The 23,547-nt window shown below is 43.4% G+C and overlaps 1 protein-coding gene across 2 annotated transcripts in view; it reads right to left on the bottom strand.

Moving 5' to 3' along the window:
• Positions 1-23,547, bottom strand: part of VRK1 (VRK serine/threonine kinase 1) — a 42,574-nt gene that overhangs the window by 2,575 nt on the left and 16,452 nt on the right. The window contains exons 9-12 of one of the 2 annotated variants that reach the window (XM_090271372.1): positions 23,347-23,405; positions 19,450-19,628; positions 7,520-7,607; positions 2,616-3,028 (exon numbers count right to left, since the gene is read on the bottom strand). In XM_090271372.1, coding sequence (XP_090127498.1) covers positions 2,997-3,028; positions 7,520-7,607; positions 19,450-19,628; positions 23,347-23,405 — 358 coding nt within the window. In that variant the 3' untranslated portion in view covers positions 2,616-2,996. Of the gene's footprint in view, positions 1-2,615; positions 3,029-7,519; positions 7,608-19,449; positions 19,629-23,346; positions 23,406-23,547 lie in introns of those variants that run through there. The other variant, XM_090271373.1, reaches the window with a different exon arrangement.

Raw genomic sequence — 23,547 nt, 5'->3', positions numbered from 1 at the left:
GAGAGATCACAATAAGCAGTTCACAAATAAAAACTGCTCAGGTTCACTAGCCATTAAAACAATTTATGCTATCTAATTATAAAAATTAGTAATACTCAACAATGAAGAAATGAAGTTCAGCACCCTGGTTTACTGGCAAGTGCTAAGTGATGGATTTCTGCAAAGCAACCTGTCACTATGGGCCAGTAGCCTTCTCCCAGTCTTCTAGTCCTTGACCAAGTGGTTCCCTTTGGAAAATCTAAAGACATGTTTATCCATGTGGAAAGAGATTTCTGCCCAACTTTGTTCATGAATAATGCTCATACTCTTGCAACACTGAAAACAAATGTCCCATATCAGAGAAATGGTCATGAGAGTATCATGAATCTATAAGAAAATATTAGGGAAACATAAAAGTTATATTTGTCAATTTTATCTATAATAACATGCAATGTGTTTAATGTTAGCTTTAAAAGCAGACTATAAAGCTTTATATAAAGTATAATAATTATATAAAGATAAAAATGTCTAAAAAGACTAGAAGAAAATGTGTCAAACAATAGCAGCTGTCTGTGGTGGTGGCTGCATGGCTAGTTTGTCTTCTGACAGTTCTCTGTATGTTCCAAATTTTCTACTGAGACCATGTTTTATTAATACATATTGATAACCAGAACACTAAATTAACACTAAAAATAGAATTTCAAAGTATAAACAGGCATAGAATGCTCAACTAGACACACACACACTCACCAAATGCACGTAATCTATTAATATTTCCACCACTAATTCATTGCTATGCAACTCAGGTCTCTACAGACACACTAAAGTTAGTAACTCAGAGAAATAACTTGGGTCCTACGCCTCTGGCCCATTCCCATTTTATTTGTCTTAAGAGATGACTTCTGAAGAACATCTCGAAGCTCTCTCACTACACGGCTTTGTCTGTCGCCAGGATGTGCTGGTGGCTTTCTAGAAAACACAGAGCGCCCATGATCCTGCTGTGTGAGGAAGAGAAGCGGCACAGGTGTGTCGGTCCACAACAGGCCCGAGAAAACGGCAGAGCAGGTGACAAAGCGGTGTAAGGAACACACACCAGATGTGGCGGCTGACCCGCAAAGGGTGAGAGAAGCGTGGCAAAACCCACTGAACGCGGGGTCGGGGAAGAAAGTAAAAACAATGCAAGATAAACAGAGTAAGTGTAGGACTGAAAAAAGTAAAAAAAAGAAAGAAAGAAGAAGAAGACCGGATGACAGGAAGATGACTTAACTTAAAAGGCGGGCGCAGTAAGAAGCGCCAGCACACGGCAGGCAGGGAGCCCAGCAGAACGGCGTGCAGCTGCGGGGCCGCTCGGGCTGCTGTGGCCCCCGGTTCTCCCCACTCCGGCCCCGTCAACAGAGTAACATTCAAGAAAACGCCAGCACTTGTTAAAAACAGCATGTGAGGAAGTATTTGTCTCCCTAATACTTAACCAACAGTTTCTGCCATGACTTTGTGTTTTGAAAAATAAAAACGGCGGAGGCATATACACAAAACCACACGACACGCATTTTATCCTATCTTAGGCGTCAGTGTGTTTGAAACAGAACTCGAGAGCGGATCCGGGTGCTCCAGATAAACTTGGGACCGTGGTGACACGGATGAGTTCCAGAACCCAACACTCTGCAGGCGGCAGGGGTCTCGCCCACAGCCGAGTTCTCCGGCCTGCAATCACACGGAGCCCCGGGACGCAGCGACACTCACCTTGAAAGGAAAGCCTGCAGGTCTGCGCTGCACTCTCGGCCTCTGACCACTACGGGGCTAAGCGCCCCACGGGACAACTAAGTGTCCGCACTGGCACGCAAGTCACAGTCTGTGTGCTCCGGAGTGGCTCACGCCTGGTACAGCCTGGACGATTTCTGATCTGTCTACACCCCGCCCATCCTCTTAATATTTTCTTCAGATCGACTTGTTTTAAAAACTGGAATACCGAATTATTCTTGTCGTAAAAAGTACAGGAAATCACCAGTTTAATGTACTACTTGTATTTTGAACACATATTAAAATACAGGCTTCAACATTTAAACACAGCGCATCTGCACGTCACCCAGCCCTGCACAGGACACAGCAGCGAGGCGCGTCACCATTCAGAGAATCAGTCCTGTCTCAGAAGACGCTCCGACAAAGTAAATCTTGAGGTTGTTCATAAAGGTTTAAATTCCAAGCTTCTGTTCCCAGGGCAACTATAAAAAGTCCACATCTTAAAATTCCTAATCACCAAAACTCTCAACTGTTTGGTTTACTATACAAACACATGCAACAAAAAATGAAACTTTTAAGAAGAATAATCTGTAAAATATAGAGACAGAGACTGAGATATACAAATTAGAAAGACAGACAGACAAAGAGACACCCTTCCCAGGATTTCCTTAAAAGAAATCCCCGCCTGCCTTCTTCCCAAAGTGCACCCCCACATAAGTCCTACATGATTTAACTTCCAAGCACGTACATCTGACCCGTCGCAGATACAATTCTTACTCCACTTCATCTTTCACATCCTTTTCCTTCTTTGCACGTCTCGTTTCATACAGAGAGATGCTTAAGAGATGCTGTGGAACTGAACAAAATCAGTACAAACCAAACTTATGGCCACAACAAACTGTATTTGCATCAGGCAAAAAGATTGCTTTATTTTAAGCTTCAGATTTCGTTTAAAAGAAGGATTTGGTCAAACATGTTACAGACTCTGGGGAACACGTGGCGACTGGCAAGCGCGAAGCACAGTGGTTTTACGCAGGTACCCAGACCCTCCCCACAGCCGTGCGGGCCAGCCTAAAGAGTATATGCAACCTGGAGGTTTTGAAGTTTTATAAGTTAGCCTTTAATAAATTGTACAAAGCATTTAATACAAAAATTGTTTTTCAAAGACACAGGTATTTTCCTGTTACCTCTACACACGACTCACATAAAAACACTTAAGACAGAAAAAGAAGAAAGAGTCAAATGAAAGGAAAAAAGAAAACTGGTTCACAGCATGCGATTTACTTCTGGATTTTCTTTCTCCCTTTTGAACCTTGAAGAGAAAAATAAAGAAATTTAAAATATTAATCATTCATTTACAAAAGCAAAAAAATTAAGTATTTCCATACATAGTTATTAATATTTTTAATTTATTGACCACAATGATTTGTGGAGACAAAATTCATACACAAAGGTATTTGCTGTTAATATCCTGAAAATTTTAGCAAACTGTATCTTTTTTTTAGTATGTCAAAATATATGCCAACAAAGTCCACCTTTTAAGTTCCATCAAAACTCTTCCACTGGCAAAATATACCCAATTTACAGTGCTCCTGAAACACAATATTTCTCCCAAAAAATCTTATTGTATAATTTAAAATATTAACCCTGATATAAACTACAGCAACAGGATAAGTATTCACTCCTTGGGGAAACTGATGAGGTTATGCATCTTATGAAAAAGAGAAGCAAGACATTTTATTCTAAATGTGTAGCCTTTTACTTATTTTTATTGCTATGCTATTACGGTTGTCCCAAGTTTTCCCCCTTTGCCCTCCTCCACCCAGCCCACCCCCCGCTCCCACAGTCAGTCCCCCACCGTCGTGTGGCCTCTTAGAACCTGTCACCTACACTGCTTGGGCGGGAGAGCACGGGCCTATTCACAAACAGTTTTGCCACTAGGAATTAAGCAGGTCCCAACTGAGCACCTTCTAGAAGAGCATCACATCTGAGACTGGTCTACGTAACCTGTGACAGCTCTATGCCACCGTCCCCGGGTTGGTGGGAACAAATCAGGGACTCTTTACTGGGGACACGGGAACTCTGCCTCACCAAGGAGACTGTCCCCAACCCCCATCCCCAGGGCAGAGTCAGAAGGACACGTTGCAGTCTGATCACGATGCCTAGCACTGCGCTCTGCCAGTGTGCGGGGCCGCGCAGTAGCCCGTGATCGATCAATGAACACACCAGGCTACAAAGAGATCAATACTTCCTTTCTTAAATGTACAAAACATTCTTTGAATCTAGGACAAAATGTCTACAACACATGTCTAAAAATAAAGGTCTAAAGGTTTTCTGATTACAGATTTCTTTAGTCACTTAACTGGAAGATCAGTTTAAAAATCAGTGTGTGTGTTTTTATTTTTCCAAGCTCTAGTTTCTATGCAACCGCCATGCACTAACGAAACCAGCGATTCCCAGCCAGGGCGCTGCGAGCATCTCTAAAGCGAGCCCTACCCGACTGTGTGGTCAGGGGCACTGACCACTTCTCCCCTAGACAGGCCAATAAAAAAAGGACAACCGCCATCCAGTGCGAATGAATCAAAATTGTGCCTATTTTGGGGTTCCATCAGCAAAACACGTATTTCTGGTGTGCTGCAGAATTCTGGTAATTAATCTACGTGTGACGTGCGGTGGAAACGCTTCAGAAGCGCTGCGCTGAATCAAAAGCACATTCCAAACATGCACGACTATCTTTTTCCTGCCACTCAAAGGTATAGCCTGTAACTATGGTTGGCTTAAACTTTTGAGTTCTTTCTTCAATTTTTGTGCTATGGCCTTTTTTTAAAGCATCCCATGGTAGAGTTTTATGCGTTTATGTCAAGAATTTTGGAATTAATTTGGCACAGAAAACTGAAAATGTTGTGATCTTCCAACACTGGCAAAATGGTATCACAAGTTCAAGGTCAATAATCATTACTATAGCACACCTCCCTTTCAATAAATTCTGAATCTAGTTACATGCTAAGAACACTAAAGTTAACCGTGACTACAGCTATGTTCAAGTACTATTGCTTCATCAATGTCCTCATTTGACATTTTACTCAAATTAAATGCCATTGCAGCTCATCCCCTTCAATCTAGAGTTAAAGTCAATGCCATCACCACCTGGAATTTATTATATAATCAGTATTATGCAACTTAGACACTTTTCTGCGTATATCAAGTCCACTTCCCTAATAATCGATTCTGACTGCTGCAGAAAAATTTACTTCTCTTCTTATCTTTTTAAAAATATAGACTCATTTTCGTAACATGCTACTACTGGTAAAGTTCACATCACAAAACTAGTATGTGTAAAATTTAGTACCTGAAAAACAGAATGTGAAGTCTGGGGATACTCTATGATTTTATAATATCGAAGGAAAAAAATAAGTGGGAAATGTCTACGTGGGGTGTCCTTCAAATATCTCTTTCTTGAATAGACCACAGATATTCAAGAGATAAATACAGATCATGCTTTCCTCAAAGAATCCTCAAGAACGGCCCAAAATCCAAGGTACTTCAAAAATAAAGAACACCAACGAGAACAGGGTTGTAAACTGTCCATTCTATGAACAGCCAAAGTACAAGTATACCAGCCATGAATATCATAGCTACACTAACTAATTTTTAGTCCAATTCTGAAATACTGGCATGGTTTTGAAATGCCAGAATACACATGCTTTTTTTAAGGCTTATCATTTTGTAGAGGAAAGAAATTATTTGCAGCAAATAACCAAATTTTCTCAATTGGTAAAAATTATGCCTTGCATAAAAATAAAAGGATTAGAGGCCACTGTTCTTCCTGAAAACCACCCCATCACCTCCTCTCTTTCTTTGAGAAAACCCACACAATACACATTTTGAAAGCTTTCAGAATGTGTTCTTACACAATAGACCCCCAACTAGTCAAAATGAGTTTAGGTGTATCAAGAAAATTATACACGTTTTTAAAATGGTCTAAATAGATATTAAAGGGAAGTTGCTCCCATTTTGCTAGGCACAGCATTCTAAAAGATCACACAGTGAGAAAAATCTCTTACCATATTGTAAACCTTAAATTGTGTTTGAAAATAAAATTGTTAATGAAGAAACTGACATTTCTAAAGCTGCTGGGTGAGGTAACCACTCTTCAGACACATTCATGACACAAACTCTTAAGGCTCTAAAACAGAACTCACTGAACCGGGTTACATATTTGTTCCTTAAAAATTCAAATGTAATAGTGTGCTTTCTTCAAGTTACTTTAAACTGATAAATACAGATTTATACACTTTCCTGACCCTTTGGGTTTTTTGTTTGTTTGGTTTTTTGCTATAGAAGCAATAATATTTTATCATCTCAGGAGATATTTCTCTCATTTTTCAATATTTACATAGAAAAATTCCTTAACTAGTCTTACATTTTAGGGAAAAAAATATATTACAATGGGAAAATAAACAGTATTTAAGTAAAGCAACTCAGAGGTTATGTAAATAAGGGAGAATCTGATTATTCACATTTTTATATCAAAAAAAAATCTGTTCTTAAATTAACAATGGGAGCTACTCTCCTTTTGTCATTAAGTAAAACAAAAATATTAACATTTTCTCACAGTGAAAACTATATGTATAAGGACCTTCCATTAAAATTTTAGGTATAAAAACCTTTTCTGTAATTAGGGTCAAATTTCAGACCATGGGTGCATCAAAGCGAAGGCCTCCGGCGCCCAGTGAGCAGAGCTCAGGCCGCAGCGGCTCCGGGCGGTCAGGAGGGGCCCGCGTGTCCCCACGCCCCACTGTGCGCCCAGCAGGAACGGGGACCGGCAGAAAGGAGCCGGGACGACTTCAGAACCTGGAGCCTGCAGACTGAAGCCACACGCCCGCCCCTGAGACAGCCCAACCGCTCTCCTGGGTCAGTTCAGACGAACCGAGGCTATTCCATCCGCTGGATAACGAAGGAAACGTTGAGACAACCAGGGCAGAGGTGACTGTCTGCGGCAGCCGCACGTCTCGCTCACCGGCGGGCGCAGCCCCGCCCAGGGGAGGCACAGCACGGCGCCGACTCGGCGGGGACATCGCCGCCGTCACAGCCCCCTGCCCACGGGCGCCTTCCCCACCAAAACCAGAGACAGCGGAGAAGCGGGTCTGCGGCCACAGTGAGTCTCCCTTCATGGGCCAGTGAGCCGTCTCTTACGGGCACTCCTCCCTTTCCGGGTCACCCACAGACCGGCGTTTATGAGCCAGACTGGGCGCCCCCAGCCCCGCCCGTGCACGGCGGCCTCCACCAGCAGAGCCCTAAAACCACTGCCCCCCGAGGTGCGGTCCGCACGGCGAGCGCGGCGTCTGATGGCTTTCCCGCTTGCCTACTGCTTCCGGAGCTTTGAAAACCAGTGATTCGACGCTCTGACTCCTCGCGCCCTAACTCACTGAGAGAGGAGGGCCGCCTCTTGTGGGGAAAGACCAGGCAGCGCGGGCAAGCGGGGCCGGGCGCGGCGGGCGCACGGGGACCACGGGCCCCTCCCCGGGCCTGCGAGCGCAGAGGCCAAGGCCGGCCCGGCCCTCTCTCAGCAGCTCTGCCACGCGGTGTCCGGGCTGCACAGCTGCACGAGAGACGCTCCCGGTCCCAGTAAGACACTGTGCACAGAAGACGCTGTGACAGACACGACACAAACGTAAGATCTCCTGCAACATCTTACCATAAAACCTCAGTGTGGCGACCCAAATAGTTAACCCCAGATTCAGTGAAAGGAAAGGAAATCTGCGTTCACATTCGGAAAAAGAGGCAAGACTGGTCAACTTACGGGTCTGCATGGCCCCCGCCTGTGCGTCTGAGCACGCCATGTCTTCCACGCTCGCTTCTGAGCTCTGCTCAGTTTCTCTCTTCCGCTTCTTACACATGAAAATTTAAAGAGAGAGAAAGAGAGAGATGTGATCTCATGGTCAAAGAAACACTCATGCAAACTTACTGTCTATTAGTACATATATGAATCTATACAGGTGTGCTGCACCAAAACATACAAAACACACACAGCAGTCCCCCCTCCTCTGAAGGGGATGCGCCCCGAGCCCCCCAGTGGAGTCTGGAAACTGCAGATAGTACCAAATCCTACACAGAGCCTGCGACACTTTGTCCTGTGCATGCACAGCTCTGCCCTGAAAGGCAGCACCTCACGGCTTCTCTCTGGTCCCCAAGTCGCCAGCACCCCTGCTCCGCGCTTTGGGGCCGTTATTAAAATCAGGGTGACCTGAAGACAAGCGCTGCACGCTGCGACAGTCAAGCTGATCACCTCGGCTACCGAGTGGCTGAGGGACGGTGGGAACGCCGGACCACAGTGCGATGCACGTGTCAGGCAGGAGGGCGGCAGATGTCACCGTGCAGCTGAGAACAGCACACAGTCTAAAACGTACGGGCTGTGCATTTCCAACTTAATATTTTCAGACCGCAGCTGACCGGAGGTAACGGAAACCCAGGAAAGAGAAATGCAGATGCGGGGGAGGGGGTACTGTACACAACTTCAGGGTGGTGGGCACCTAAGGGAAGGGGGAGTGGGGTGGAAAACACGGACTGGGAGAGCCTTCAACTACTCAAGTCGGTCAGGACAGTGGGTACACCTGTTACACCCACCTCTGACTTTCCATGCTGATTATATAGAAACTCTCTTTTAAAGCCAAGTGTTTTATAAACTTGGTATCACCACTCACTGAGGCCAATGATACTCATTTCACATTATGTGTCTGTGGGGGGGGGGGGGGGCAGTATATTTTCATTTGGAATATTTTTATTAGAAGTTTAAGAGAGCCATAAACCTTACTATAAAGGAAAGGTCTTAAAAGTACATAGTTCTCCTAAAATCTCAAGGACAGGTTGGATTTTCCACCATTCTCTCAGGTCTTCCCTATTTTCTATTTATTTTTCCAGTTAAATGTTACTTAGAAGTGAATGCTCATATTCTGTCTCCACCCATTCTTCCCAACTGTTCATTCAATTTCTTTTTATTACTTTCCCTCACCACACCATTTTCTAACTAGTTCATTCCTGTGTATTTTTTAAGTCACTTAACATCTCTATATGTAGGTATAACTATAGAAGGACAACCTTAGTAATACATTTAAAACTTTGCATTTTTCATATAACTTTATCCCATGTAGTCTCAAATTTGCATGTGTTAAAATGCACATTTTAACTCAAAGCTTCTCTGGGTTGCCTAAAATAAGTCTGTATCGGCTAGGAAATCATCTGATACTCCCGCAGACTTCACAGACTCACAACGCATCAGAACACCCGCAGTCTCGGATTCCAACGAGAACATCAGGTTGAGCCTCGTCCGAGCACTTTCCTGGCTGCAGGACTTGTGCGTGCGGGCAGCCCCCGTCCTTCCTGATGGCGGCCACGGTTTCCGTTCCAGAGAGAACTGCGCGGGAGAGCGCAGCGGACTCAAGCCGCGTCCCTCTAACACCTCCAATGGCTGCGAATGTTGTTAACTATGTACTACAGTTACCCCACTGTTTCAAAACATTCTCAAGGTGGCTGTGAAGGTCAGAACTCAAGAGATACCCACCATGTTCCTAAGAAAAAGCTTCACAAATACAAAACTAACAGCCTCACTACAGCTCAGGACACCTGAAAAGCATTCAGTTAGCAGATCTGTATATGGAGGTGTTCCTTCTCAAAAAGAGCTGTAACGTGGCTGTACCATGTAACGGATGAGAGAAGGGGACGTGCCTTACATCTTTCTTTTCCAAAGGGTTGCTTCATGATTACCATCTAAACCCTGCTGGGTGGAACAGATTGGTTCGATAATTACATACAATAACTGCAGTGGGCAGGTAACCCTCAGCTGGCACGGGGCAGCTCCCCTGCGAGCGCTTCCATATGCAAACTGCACTGATGGAGTGCATTAGGTCCGTCTCTCCTGCCGGTGCATGGGCCTGATTAACGCCAGCCGGGACTCCAAGGTTAGCATGTCAGCAGATTTGTGATGCATTAGGCAGGAATAAACACAGACACTTTTGTTCACTCGGACCAAAATTAAGGAGGAATATTTCAGTGCTAGATTGCTTCTGTACAAGAGAAAATGCATTTTACAGTTTTAGGAGGGCAGATTTCTAAATGCTCATTATAAAGAGAGCCATCCAATAATTCTACCCAAGAACCCAGTGCATTCATCTTGTTTTCAAGCTTATTTAATAAAAAGGAGTTTCTAATCTCCCTGCAGGTAAATGACGTAGAAATGAAAGTCATAGACACCTGTGCGTGTCATGTGCATCAGGCTAAGCACGGACTCTCACTGACCCGCGCTTCAGCCAGGTGTCTCCCGCTCAGCTGCCCTCACATGCATGTCGTTTGCACAGAGAGAGCCAATGGTCTACAGGCTGTGATCTATTTGTTTTTTAAAAAACCAAAACCTTCAAGTTTAGTAGTATCTAAGTGCAAGCTGCCAGTTATAGAAACATCCAAAGGGACATAAAGCGCAGCGTAGGGGATCCGTCAATAATATGGCAGCCACTATGTATGGCGTCAGATGGGTATTAGATTTACTGGGGTGAACACTTCATAAGGTGTACAAATGTCTGACCACGATGCTGCATACATGAACCTAATATAATGTTGTATGTCAACTATCACTGAAAAATAATTTAAAAATAAATAAAAGAGCCCTGGCTGGTGTGGTTCAGTAGATTGAGTGCCGGCCTGAGAACCAAAAGGTTACCAGTTCGATCCCTGCTCAGGGCACATGCCTGGGTTGTGGGCCAGGACCCCGGTTGGGGATGCATGAGAGGCAACTGATGTATCTCTCACACACTGACTCTCCTTCCCTTCCCCTCTCTCTAAAAGTAAATAAAATCTTTTAAAAAATAAATAAGTAAAATAAGGAAGGGAATTCTGACCCATACTACAAGATAAATGAACCTTGGGACGGTTATACTCAGGGAAATAGGCCAAACAGTGTATAAGGGACCTAGAGCAGTCAAACTCAGACAGAAAGCAGACTGGGGCTCACCAGGCACCGTGGGGAGAAGGAATGGAGCGTTAGTGTTTCCTGGGGACAGAGGTTCTGCTTCACAAGATGAAGTGTTCTGGATGGGCGGTGCTGACGGGTGCACAGCAACGTGACGGTGCTTAGTATCAGTGACCTTGCACTTAAAAAATGGTTAAGGTGTTAAATTTTATGGTATGTGTATTTTACCAAGACCCTGGCTGGTTTGGCTCAGTGGATTGAGCGTCGGCCTGCGAGCTAAGTGTCGCTGGTTCGATCTTCCAGTCAGGGCACATCAGAGAAGGAAAACTCTGACTCCAAAAAACCTCCGCTGCCTTGCGGCATACCTCTTCAGGGGAAAGGCTAAGGGAGTAAACCCCGACAGAAAATCCGGAGCCGGAGTCCCTAAGGCGGTTTGACGTTGTAGTCAACACCGGCAACTCCTGCGGCGCACCTGAAGCCAAGCTGTATTGACTCCGTCTTTCCCTTGGACCCTTCAGCTGCGAAGAGGGGGGGGGGGGGGTCTGCTGCATGGGCAACAGCAGACCCTCCATATCACCCTGCCCAGGCTCTGTAGCTTCAGCTTCACTGGAGAGGACACTCCAGCGTCATCGCAAGATGTCGATTCAACACGGGAGGAGACAGATACCGTGTCACTCCCAAGTAGGACTGCACAACCATTCTCGGCGGTGCAGATAGACTCTTAAGAAGCTACACCATCGTCTCTCGAGACGGACGGCTGCCGACGACGACGACACTTTTTTAAAAAAGGTATCTAAGTATATTATTCATTTGATACGGCACGGAGTACAATCCCAAGCATTCTGCTGCCAGCTTCCGTCTCCTGATCACATCCAAACGCTTCACTTCGTTATCTGTCAGCGTGCTGGGCTTCGGACAGTGCATGTACTCGTCCCTGGGCATACGCGGGGGATGCTTAGGGATGGGTCCAGGACCGCCCCAGGGGACGCTCAGATCAGGGGACGCCCCAGGCCCGGGTATAAAAGGGCGCGATGCTGTACACATAAACCTATCTGCACACAGGCTACGCAGGGCACGCCCACGCGTCTCTGCCGTCACGTGGGCTCAGCGTAGCGCTCAGCGTGTGGCAAGTTAGGGTTTTGCTTCTTAGAACTTTCTGCGGCTTTTTTCCTTAGTACTTTCTCTCCGAAATTGGTTAGATCCACAGAAGCAACACCCGCAGATACAAAGAGCTGACTAATTCGGTTCTCTTGGAGCAGAAAACAGCTCCACAAGTGACCCTGCTGATCTCGGATTCTGCCATATTCCATCCCAGGTTTCACAAGTGCCTTTACTTGCATTTGTAAATAAAACCAAGATACAATGGCGCCCGGGTGCTTGTCGTTAATTTACTCCAGAGCCCGTAAGGAGTGCCGGAGCCGATGGGCACGGAGTACGGCGAGCGCCGAAACACCTTCTTCTTGTCAAAGTGCAGCAAGAGCGGGGCTTGGCGCGCTCTGGAGCCTAGGAGGACCGGGTATGGCTGTACCGTACGACGCACAGAGTAACTCAAAAGCTTAAGAGGGAGTTTTCTTTTAATGCAGTATGGCTAACCGTCTTCAACAAATGAGGTTTATCTCAAAGGGTTTTAACATATACAACACACATCGTATTTTTGAAGTATTCAAATACACTAGGCTGAAATGTAGTTCATTAGCAGCTTCTCACTTCCAATTTAGAAACAGGAAGACAGATCGGCTAGCTGCATTTAGACTGATAATTTACTAATAGTCTAAGCACTGATTGGAGACCAGTTATAAGACTTAAAGCTGTTCGGATGGAAGAGAATAAAAAATCTTGAGAGGCAAAAAAACCAAAGGCCAGTTCTTTATACAATGTATAATGAAAAGACAGTCAAGACACTTTAATTCCAAAGCTTGACTTTGCATAATCACATTAGGATCTCTAAGGTCCTTTGCAATTCTAAAAATGAATTTCCAAGAAATGAATAGGTTCAAAAACAAAAACTACCACTTATATATGAATGATCTGAATAATAAATCTGAAAAAAACTTTAAAAATTGTGACAAAAAGGAGTGAACAAATATGCTAATTATAAGGATTAATACTATAATTTCTATAATCATAGAATCATACTTAGCTCCGAGCTTCCTGGTAACCAGAGGAAAAAAAGACATCCTGCATACATACCTGTTGCTAAAAATGAAATGAGTACTAATTTCTCCAAAGAGAACGTTTTTCTTCATAAGGAGCCCCTAACTTCTCAGTCAGTGGAGCTCTGCTTTTACTTGTTTTAGATATGTGGTATTTACCATTTATTTGGGGAAAAAAGTTCTAGGTCTTAAAAAAAAAAAAGTTAAAAAAAAAACAGTCTGTAGAAGATCACCTCAGATCAAAAGATACACGTGCAGTGAAAATGAAGGGATTGGAAAAAAATATTTCATGCGAAAAAATGAGAAAAAAAAAGCTGGAGTAGCAATACTTATATCTGACAAAACAGACTTCCAAACGAAGGCTGAAACAAGAGACAGTGAAGGTCACTACATACTGAGTAATACCAAAAGGATCAACCCAACAAGAGGCTATGAGCCTTGTAAACATACATGCACCCAACACAGGAGCACCTAGATGTATTTTTTCAATCTTGATGGACATTGAGGGAGAGAGCAACAGCAACACAGTCATAGCAGGGAATTTCACCACCACCCTGTTATCAACGGACAGATCTTCGAGACAAAAAATCAAGAAGGCCACAGCAACCTTAAACACCACACTGGGCCTGATGGATTTAATCGATACTGGCAGAACATTTCATCCCAGAGCAGCAGAATATACACTCTTTTCAAGTGCACCTGGAACATTCTCGAAGACAGGCCACATGTGAGGACACAAAGTAAGCCTTAACAAATTCCAGAGGACTGAATTCATATCAAACATTTCCTCAGATCATAATGGCATGGAACTAGAAATCAACCTCAATTAAAAAACTCAAAAATATTCAGATACATGGAAGCTAAATAGCATGTTATTAAACAATGAAGGGATTAACAATGAGATCAAGGAAGAAATAAAAAATTACCTAGAAACAAATGAAAATGAACACACAACAACCCCAAATCTGTAGGGCACAGCAAAAGCAATCCTAAGAGAGAAATTCATAGCACTGCAGGCCTATCTCAAGGAACAGAAAAAACTCAAATAAGCAATCTAACTGTACACTTAAAAGAACTTTAAAAAGAACAAACAAAGCCCAAAGTGAGTAGCAGGAAGAAAATAATACAAAGATCACAGCAGAAATAAACAAAATAGAGTCTAAAAAATATATATATAAAATATTAATGAAACCAAGAGCTGGTTCTTTGAAAAGATACACAAGATTGGCAAACCTTTAACCAGACTCATCAAGAAAAAAAAAAGAGAATGGATCCAAATAAATAAAATCAGAAGTGAAAGCAGAGAAGTAACAACTGACTCCACAGAAATACAAAGAACTGTAAGAAAATACTACAAGTATATGCCAAATAATTGGAACATCAGGAAAAAATGGATAAATTCCTAGAAACATACACTCTTCCAAATCTGAATCAGGAAGAATCAGAGACAGATTACAACTAGTGAAATTGAAGCAGAAATCAAAAAATCCAACACAGAAGTCCTGGACCGAATGGCTTTACAGGCAAATTCTACCAAACATTCAAAAAAGAACTAACACCCATCCTTCTCAAATTATTCCAAGAAATTCAAGAGGAGGGAAGATTTCCAAGCTTGTTTTAGAAGACCAGCATTATCCTAATTCCAAAACCAGATAAAGACACGACAAAGACAGAAAACTATAGGCCAATATCGCAGATGAACGTAGATGCTAAAATCCTCAACAAAGTATTAGCAAACCGGATCCAGTAATATATTAAAAAGATCATACACCATGATCAAGTGGGTTTTATTCTAGGGATGCAAGGTTGGTACAATATTTGCAAATCAATAAATGTGTCACATCACATTAAAGAAGGATAAAAATCACATGATCCTATTGATAGATGCAGAAAAAGCATTTGATAAAATCCAGCAGCCACTTATGATAAAAACTCAGCACAGTGGGAATAGAGAGATCATGCCTTAACATAACAAAGGCCATATATGACAAACTGACAGCCAACGTCATACTCAATGGGCAAAAGCCAGAAGTGTTTCCCTTTAAGACCAAGAACAAGGCAGGGATGTCCGCTCTCAACTCTGATTCAACACAGTAGTGAAAGTCCTGGCCACAGCGCTCATACAAGAAGAAGAAATAAAAGGCATCCAAATTGGAAAGAAGGAAGTAAAAATGCCATGAACTTGGCGAAAGAGCAGGATACAAAATTAATATTCAGAAACTGGTAGCATTTTTATAAATCAATAATAAATTATCAGAAAGAGAAATTTTAAAAATCACAATCTCATTTACTATTGCAACAATAAATAAATAAATAAATAAATAAATAAGGCACCTAGAAATACATTTAACTAATGAGGTAAAAGACCTGTGTTCCGAAAACTACAGGACATTAAAGAAATCGAGGAAGATACAAATAAGTGGAAGAATATACCGTGTTCATAGATTGGAAGAATAGCATCATTAAAATGTCTATCCAACCCAAAGCAACCTGCAGATTCAGCACAATTCCTATTAAAATACCAATGGCATATTTTGGGCATCTAGAACAAAGATTCCATAAACTTATATGAAACCAAAAAAGACCTCAAACAGCCTCAGCAATCTTGAGAAAGAAGAACAAAGTTGGAGGAATCACAATACCTGATATCAAATTATATTACAAGGCCATTGTAATTAAAACAGCCCAATAGTGGCATTACCACAGGTATAATGGAATGGAAGAGAGAGGCCAAAATTAAATCTATACCTTTAGTCAATTAATATTTGACAAAGGAGGCAAGAGCATACAATGGACTAAAGACAGTCTCTTCAATAAACGGTTTTGGGCAAAATTAAACAGGTACATGCAAAAAAATGAAACAGACCACCAACTTACAATACACAAGAATAAACTCAAAATGTATAAGACATAAACATGCATGCCTCCCCCACCCCCCAAAAAAACAGAATTATCTTCTGAAGGGCAGGCCCCTTGTAGGACAGGCTCCCCCACTAGGCCAGTGTCCTGGGAGCCCATCTGGATCAGCGCAGCACCTGGCATTGCTGTGAGAGGCTGTGTTCGGCTTCAGTGAATTTTTTTTGGAGACTCAACAGTTTGCCCATCCCATGATGGGTGATTTACAAGCGCACCTGCCCATACCACGCTAAGCGTTCAGCAGTTTCTGACCAAAAGCGGCAGGGCCCCCATGTCCCACCCTCTCTACTCACCCGATCACACCCTAAGCAACATTTCTTTGTTTCCCAGGATGAAAAAAATTCTTAAAGGGAAATGTTCCACCAATGTGGAAGAGGTGACCCAAAAACGGCACTAAAAAGCATGAGAATCAACAAGTTCAAAACCTGTCTTGAGGGGGAAAAAAACATCTTGACAGGCATATTACATAAAATGGAAAGTACTTTAAAGGTGACTGAAGTTTAAACATGAAGAATAAATACACAATTTTCAAAAATAAATTCCAGATTTTTCTGGGTGCCCCCTAAGTCACTAAACCATAAAAATCCTAGAGAACATAGGCAGTAAAGTACCAGACATCTCTTGTAGCAATATTTTTGCCAATATATCTCCTAAGGAAAAAAAATAAACAAATGGTCGTACATCAAACTGAAACTCTTCTGTACAGCAAAAGAAACCATCAACAAAATGAAACAGGAACCCATTGTATGGGAGAACATATTTGCCAATGACACATCTGATAAGAGGTTAATTTCCAAAATATATAAATAACTCAATACCAGAAAGACAATCTAATTAAAAAATAAGCAAAGAAACGCAATAGACACTTTTCCAAAGAGGACATACAGATAATAGACATATTTCATTTTCAAGATTCTTAACGTCATTAATCATTAGAGATGCAAATTAAAACTACAATGAGGTATCACCTCACACCTGTCAGAATGGCCCTCATCAATAAAATCAACAAGCAAGTCCTGGCGAGGATGTGGAAAAGAGGGAACTCTTGTGTACTGTTCGTGGGAAGGCAGACTGGTGCAGCTACCGTGGAAAAGGGAATGGAGTTTCTGCAAAAAATTAAAATGGAACTGTCTTTTGATCCAGTGAGTCCACTGCTGAGACTATATCCTAAGAATCCTGAAACCCCAATTCAAAAGAATATAGGTACCCCTGTGTTCACTGCAGTGTTGTTTGCAACAGGCAAGATCTAGAAACAACCTAAGTGCCCCTCAGTAGACGAGTACATAAAAAAGCTGTGGTACATCCCCCTGGCTGCTGTGGCTCAGTCAATTGAGCGTCAGCCTGCGAACCAAGTGTCGCCGGTTCGATTCCCAGTCAGGGCACATGACTAGGTTGCATGTCAGGTCCCCAGTTGGGGGAACAAGTGAGAGACAACCACACAGTGATGCTTCTCTCCCTCTCTTTCTCCTTTCCCCTCTCTCTAAAAATAAATAAATAAATAAAAGATTATGTCAATTGCAAAAAAAGAAAAAGAAAAAAAATGCTGTGGTACATTTACGCAGCAGTAAAAAAGCAAATCTTTTCTCAACAGCATGGATGGAACTGGAGAGCATTACGCTAAGTGAAATAAGCCAGTCAGAGAAAAACAAACACCATAAGATCTCATTTATGTGTGGAATCTAATGATCACAATAAACTGATACGCAAAATTGAAACAGAAGCATGAATACATGGAAGAGACGGACAGCTGTCAGGAGGAAAGGAGGGGGTCTGAATGAAGGAAGGTGAAGAGACTGGCCAAAAACATATACATGACCCACAGACGCAGACAACAGTGTGGTGACAGCCAGAGGGAAGGGCTCGGTGGGGTGGGCAAAGGGTGAGGGGGGACTGGGGAAGAAAGAAGACTTTGCTTGGCCTGATGGGCGCACAATGCAATGCCTAGATCATGTTTTCATGAGGATCACACCTGAAACCTGTATGGTTTTGCAAATCCATTTCACCCTAATAAATAGGAAGGAAGGAAGGAAGGAAGGAAGGAAGGAAGGAAGGAAACTTGTCTGGTCCAACTCTTTCACTTCCACGAACAAAAAGACAAAAAGCCAACAAAATTAATATCTCACCTACACTTACATGGCTGTCAAGCAACTTCATGATCTTACCTAATCCTAACTTTAATTTCTTTTTAATACTCAGAGTAGCCTTTCATCATCCATGAAGAGAAAACAAAATAAAACAAAATAAAGCAGGAAGCTAATAAAGGAAAACTCCTTATAGTTCAACTTGGTATTCATACATTCCCCCTAATGAAGCTTTCTACGTGTAGGAATGATCCAACGGGAAATTTCCAGCCTTCTGAACCACCCAAGGACACAGAAATTTCCAAGGTCACAGATGTTAGCTCTGCAGCAGGCTGGCCTACTCAGCTGTAAAGCCAGCCAACCCTCAGAAACCAAACTGTCCCCGGCACACAGGCCCAAACAGCGGTTTGCAGAGGAAGGGGGAATGGCGCCGGCCAAGTCCTCACCGCAACAAGGATCTTTTCTTCTCAGTCAGCACAATTTGAGAGAAAAGCAGTCCAGCAGCTAGCTATAAATACAAGGGAAAGCACTCTGTCTGGGGGTGAAGGTGTGCACTGCACGTTTAGCCATGGACGCGAACTGTAAATGCACCACCTTCCTGAGGAACTGCACGCAGGACCCCACTGTACCCCCTCCATTCCAAAGTTTCAGCGCACTTGTTGACCACAAAACTGAACAGATGCGACTCACAAAAAACTTGCCAAAAAGAATTCTTTTCAAAATTCCAATCTCCCTTGTAAATTAGGAAGAATTATAAAAGTCTTTTGATTTGCTGCTTCATAAAGAGAGAAAATCTGTTTTTAACCTTTTCTCATAGTTTGGAATATGAAATTTCCAAGGGAATCTACCGGAGCTTGTAGAGTTAATGACGGTAAGACTGGTGTACAAACACGTTTCTTCTACAAGCAGTGTTCCTTTTACATAGCAAAGCAGCTGACACATTTTATTAAATAATTTCAGAGTATAAAGGAAACGTCAATAATTATTAGAAATAACCAATAATTAACCAAAAAGTTAATGCATACCTCTAAAATCTAAATATTAAAGTGATACCAGGAGTTATTTACATGGCTGCACAATACTTTGACCATAAAGTTCATTATTTCTTAACATTTCTAAAATGAATCCCTTATATGCATATACATGGCTTAATATAATGACATTTCAGTAAAGAGCAAAAAAATCATGTTTACATAGTAACCACACCAACAAACACGAGAACTTTTAAATGGCGATTTTTCAAATTTCAATCTTCAAATATTAAACGCTTTGACCGCGCCAACAAACAAGACGAGACTGAGAGAGGAGACCGGTCCGAGGGCTGACTTGGGAGGGGGGCGCACCAGCTGTGAGCTGACTGCCTGTCAGAATCCCTCGGCCAGGAATTACCACCCCAAGGTAGACTCTTTTGAAACAACAAATATATAAATATTCACTTTTCTACAACCCTCTATGTATTTTTCTGTATCATAAAGAGCTTGCCTTTAGATAAGCGATAAATGTCTAGTTGCCAAACAATATTATTTTCTTTACTGAGATACTGATTTACTCTACTAAAATTAGTATTTGCCGCAATTAAAATCACAGGAGGTCCAAAGGGTAATCCAAGAACAAAATTCACCTTTGTTACAGGTTTTGTTTTCAGACCTCCATTCTCCGAAATGCCCAGTTCCAGTTTGCCATCGTCCTTACTTCCTATAGATTTCAGTCCTTGCAAAAGAATGTCTTGTAAATTTTGATAAAGAGGTTTCTCGGCATAGTCCAGTAATTTCACTGTTTCCATGTATTTAGCAATTTCATCTAAAAGAATAACACAATTATTTTGGAACCTTTAAATCATAAATACAACTTATTTATCCCTTCTAAGAAAATGGTTATAATAAAATTAGAATAAAAATGTCTTGTTTTTCTCTTACTTATTCAATGAAAAGTATGCTTTTGAACTCATGAACTGTCAGATAATAGTCAAAATTTTAAATTGTATTTTGAGACATGTACAACGAGGTGGGGACTGACTGCGGGAGAAGGAGTGGGCTGGGTGGGGGGAGCAACGGGGGAAAAAGTGGGACAACTGTAATAGAAAAATAATAAATAAATCAAAAATTAAATATATATATATTGAGATACAGTGTAAAAACAGTTTTGTTATTGTAAGGCAATCAGATAAAAGGCATACTTAAAACTTTAAAATGCACAGAAATAACTCCTCTGGTTTTAAAGCTATCAAAAATACAAAAGGATGTAAAATATAGATTATGATGTAAAATGTGCTTAAATACAATGACTATCATAGCCAGTTTTTCTTTTTTTGGTTCCTTTGCATAAATGAGAAATAAAACACACCAAAAACAGGTTGAAGAAAGAAGCGAGACTTGGTTCTCCCATAAAAGTCACCTGAACGAAAAGGCTTCACTGCACACTGAGGCAGAACCATATCCATAACGAGATCTGACTAGTCACGACCAACCCACCCCGCCATTAAAGCTCCATCTGCAGGCTACTGACGCGCACAGGCCCGGCCCCCCTCACCCCCACACCCCGCAGACGCATCTGTGCACTGCCGCCCACAGCGGCTCTCACACGCGGAAATGTCGGCTCCAACCCCGATGAGTCTGAATCTAAGCTCCCGACCTGCCCCGAACACCGCGAGCACCTGCTCCCCGTGGCTTTCCCTGTCCGCACTACAGACTCCATCCTCCAGCTCCTCAGGCCAGGCCTCTCTGCCCACAGCCCGCACTCAATCAATCAAGAGACCCCGTCAGGGCCCCAGCCGGGGCTCAGCTGCTCGGTGCGCGTCCCGGACACCAAAGGGCTGTGGATTCAGTCGCCAGTCAGGGCGCACATGAGAGGCAGCCCATCGGTCTTTCTCTCTAGCATCGACATTCTTCTCTCTCCCTTCCTCTCTCTCTAAAAATCAATACACATACCCTCAGGTGAAGATAAAAGAGAAAAAGAGAGGGGTCCTGTCGGGATCTCATACACACAATCATTCATTCGATTGCGTATAAGCACCTATTAAGTACCAGGCAAGGTTATAGATACTTGAGATACACGAGGAAAAAAAAGAGACCAAAAAACACACATAACAAAAACCCTTCCAACTTCCGTATTCGGGTAAAGGGGATGCAAGAAAACCTAAAGCAAACATCGCCAACTGTCCCTCCGCAAGGGGAAATGGCAAGGACTCCTGTTCAGTACACTAGTCACATGTGCTTTTAGCCAGTACAGTAAGGCAAGAAAACACATACAAGGCACAGAGGTGAATGGAAGATCTAAAAGTTTGTTCATAAGCATGATAGTGCATGTAGAATATGCTAAGGGATCGATTTAAATAACGACTAGGACAGGTAAACATAACAAGGTCACAGAAGCAAGGCAAGTTTATAACAATCTATTCTGTTTCCGTATATTAGCAACAAGCAATTGGAAAATATTTTAAAAATATATACCCCATAAAATAGCACCAAACGCATCAGAGACGATGAAAGATGGGCAAGATTTTTCGCAGACAACACGGGAAGCACCGCTGAGAGGAAGTGAGGCTGAATCGAGCGGAGGCTACAGCGCACGAGTGGACCGGGAGCCTCGGTGGTACGATGACGTCATATCCCCCATCAGTGCCGTCAGCGCGCTGCGGACGGAGGGCGTGTGTGCCAAAGAGACAAGGGCACTCTTAAGCTTACACAGGTACGCAGAAGACCCACAACAGCAAAAGATCAAGGTCAAGTTTATAGAAAGTGCTGGAGGACTCACACTACCAGATACAGAGACGGAAGATAAAGCTGCAATAATTCAGACAGCAGGATCCGAGAACAGACGAAAACAAGGCAAGAGAAGAGTCCCGAAACGGACTCCCAGACCCACACCTGATTAAAGACAAACGCGGCATACAGGGTCTGCTGGGTCACTAGATACAGACATGGGGCAGGGAAGAAACACGGCCCCTCCCGATACAATACACAACGATTAATTGCAGGCACGCTGCACATCTATCTATATGTGACCGACACTGGAAACAGCCCCACAGAAGAGAGAAACACCCGCACGGAAACACAACGGAAGACCACGCAGGTAGGAGAAGGAACAAACCACTGGCGGCCAGGCCGCAGCAGGCGCCGAGGGCCTCCCGCACAGCACAGGGACTGCTGTCGGTGATGCAGGGCCGTGTGCACAAGAGTTGCTGAGCGCAGATCATACACGTTCCCACCACAGAAAATGTTACGTGAGGTTATGAATGGGTTCATTATCTTGGTTTGGTAATTATTCTACAATGAATACGTGTGTCAAACCATCATGTTGTATACTTTAAGTATATACAATTATATTGTAACTGTTCCTCAATAAAATTAAAAGTAAAAACATCCAAGACACCAGGGCGACACCGGGAATGAGCGTCACACACCAACACTGAGCGCAAGGGAAGGACTCTGACCGAAGTAGGCTGTTGATTTCACGGGGGCGAGGATCTTTATGTTTTCTTCACGCTATTATCCCACGTCCACAGAGTTCAAAATCAAACCTTTGGTGTCGGAAGTTAGGCTAGGGCTTCCTTAGGCCAGAGGGACAGGCCGGGACCGGGGGGGTCCTGAGAAACCTGTGATGCTCCATTCCTTAATGTGGTCCGCAGGCTGCAACTTCAACCCCCCCTGAAAAAGACAGCCGGGCGAAGGCTTGGAAAGACCTCCACCTCCGTCCAAACTGACCACTTCTACTCCCTGGCTGCTACTTCGAGCCAGCTCCTGCGTGTATCCTGCTTGCTCCTTCAGCAGTCTACCCTCAAAGCAGACGCTAGAGACATGTCCCTTAAAGACAGACAGTCCGTGTCACGTTGCCACCCCACACCTCATACTCTTGCCCGAAGAAAAAGCCAAAGCCCTCAGGACAGCCAAAAGGTGCCCTCCCCCCGTACACCAGGCGCTCGGGCACCTCCTGCCCAGAGCTCCCTCCCCAGCTCCGCCACGCCCCCAGACCTCCACAGGCTCACCCAGCTCCCCGCTCCCCTTCCCACCGCCGCTCCAAGGCCACCCCGTCAGGGAGGCCGTCCCTGCCCACCCTCCTTCAAACCCCAGTCCGCCTCCCCACTCGGTCCCTAATTCCACTCCAGGTTTTCTTCTTGCTTCCACAATACTAACTCTTATAAAATTCCCTCGTGGGTTTACCATCTCCCTCTCCCACCAGAGCGTCAGCTTCATGAGGGCAGCAATGGCTACGCTCTGTTCTCTGGGGTGTCCCTAGTGCCTGGAATGGTCCCTGGCACACAATAAAACTTCAATAAGAAAAACAAAACCGCTGACTGAATGAAGGCGATCTGGCTCCCTCCCTGAAAGCAGTGGGTAACTGAGTGCAGCACAAGCGCTCCTGCAGCTCACCTCTGAAAAGGAAAGCGCCTTCTCGACGGCAGCAGGCCCCAGGACAGCGGTTAGCCTAAACTCACATTAATGGGTATTCCACGGACATCATGACTTTTTTCCTCTCAGAAAACCAAACCCGTATGCATACATAAGGAGTCTTTTCCTACCTGGCTTGTTTTTCTCAGGAAAACATTTGTCCATCAAACCTGCAATATTTTCTCTGTATCTGTTAAAAATTAAAGAATGAGTCATGGTTTGAAGCTTGATGCCACAGAAAGTTATTAATATTTAATGATAGTAAATAGCACATTAAGCAGCACTGTGCTACATCCTAAATATGCTCACATTCTTCTAAAATAAATTGAACA

The sequence above is a fragment of the Furipterus horrens genome, unplaced genomic scaffold, assembly GCF_987537825.1.
Source record: "Furipterus horrens unplaced genomic scaffold, mFurHor1.1.pri manual_scaffold_3, whole genome shotgun sequence".
NCBI lineage: Eukaryota > Metazoa > Chordata > Mammalia > Chiroptera > Furipteridae > Furipterus > Furipterus horrens.
This window is presented reverse-complemented; position numbering and strand designations above follow the sequence as displayed.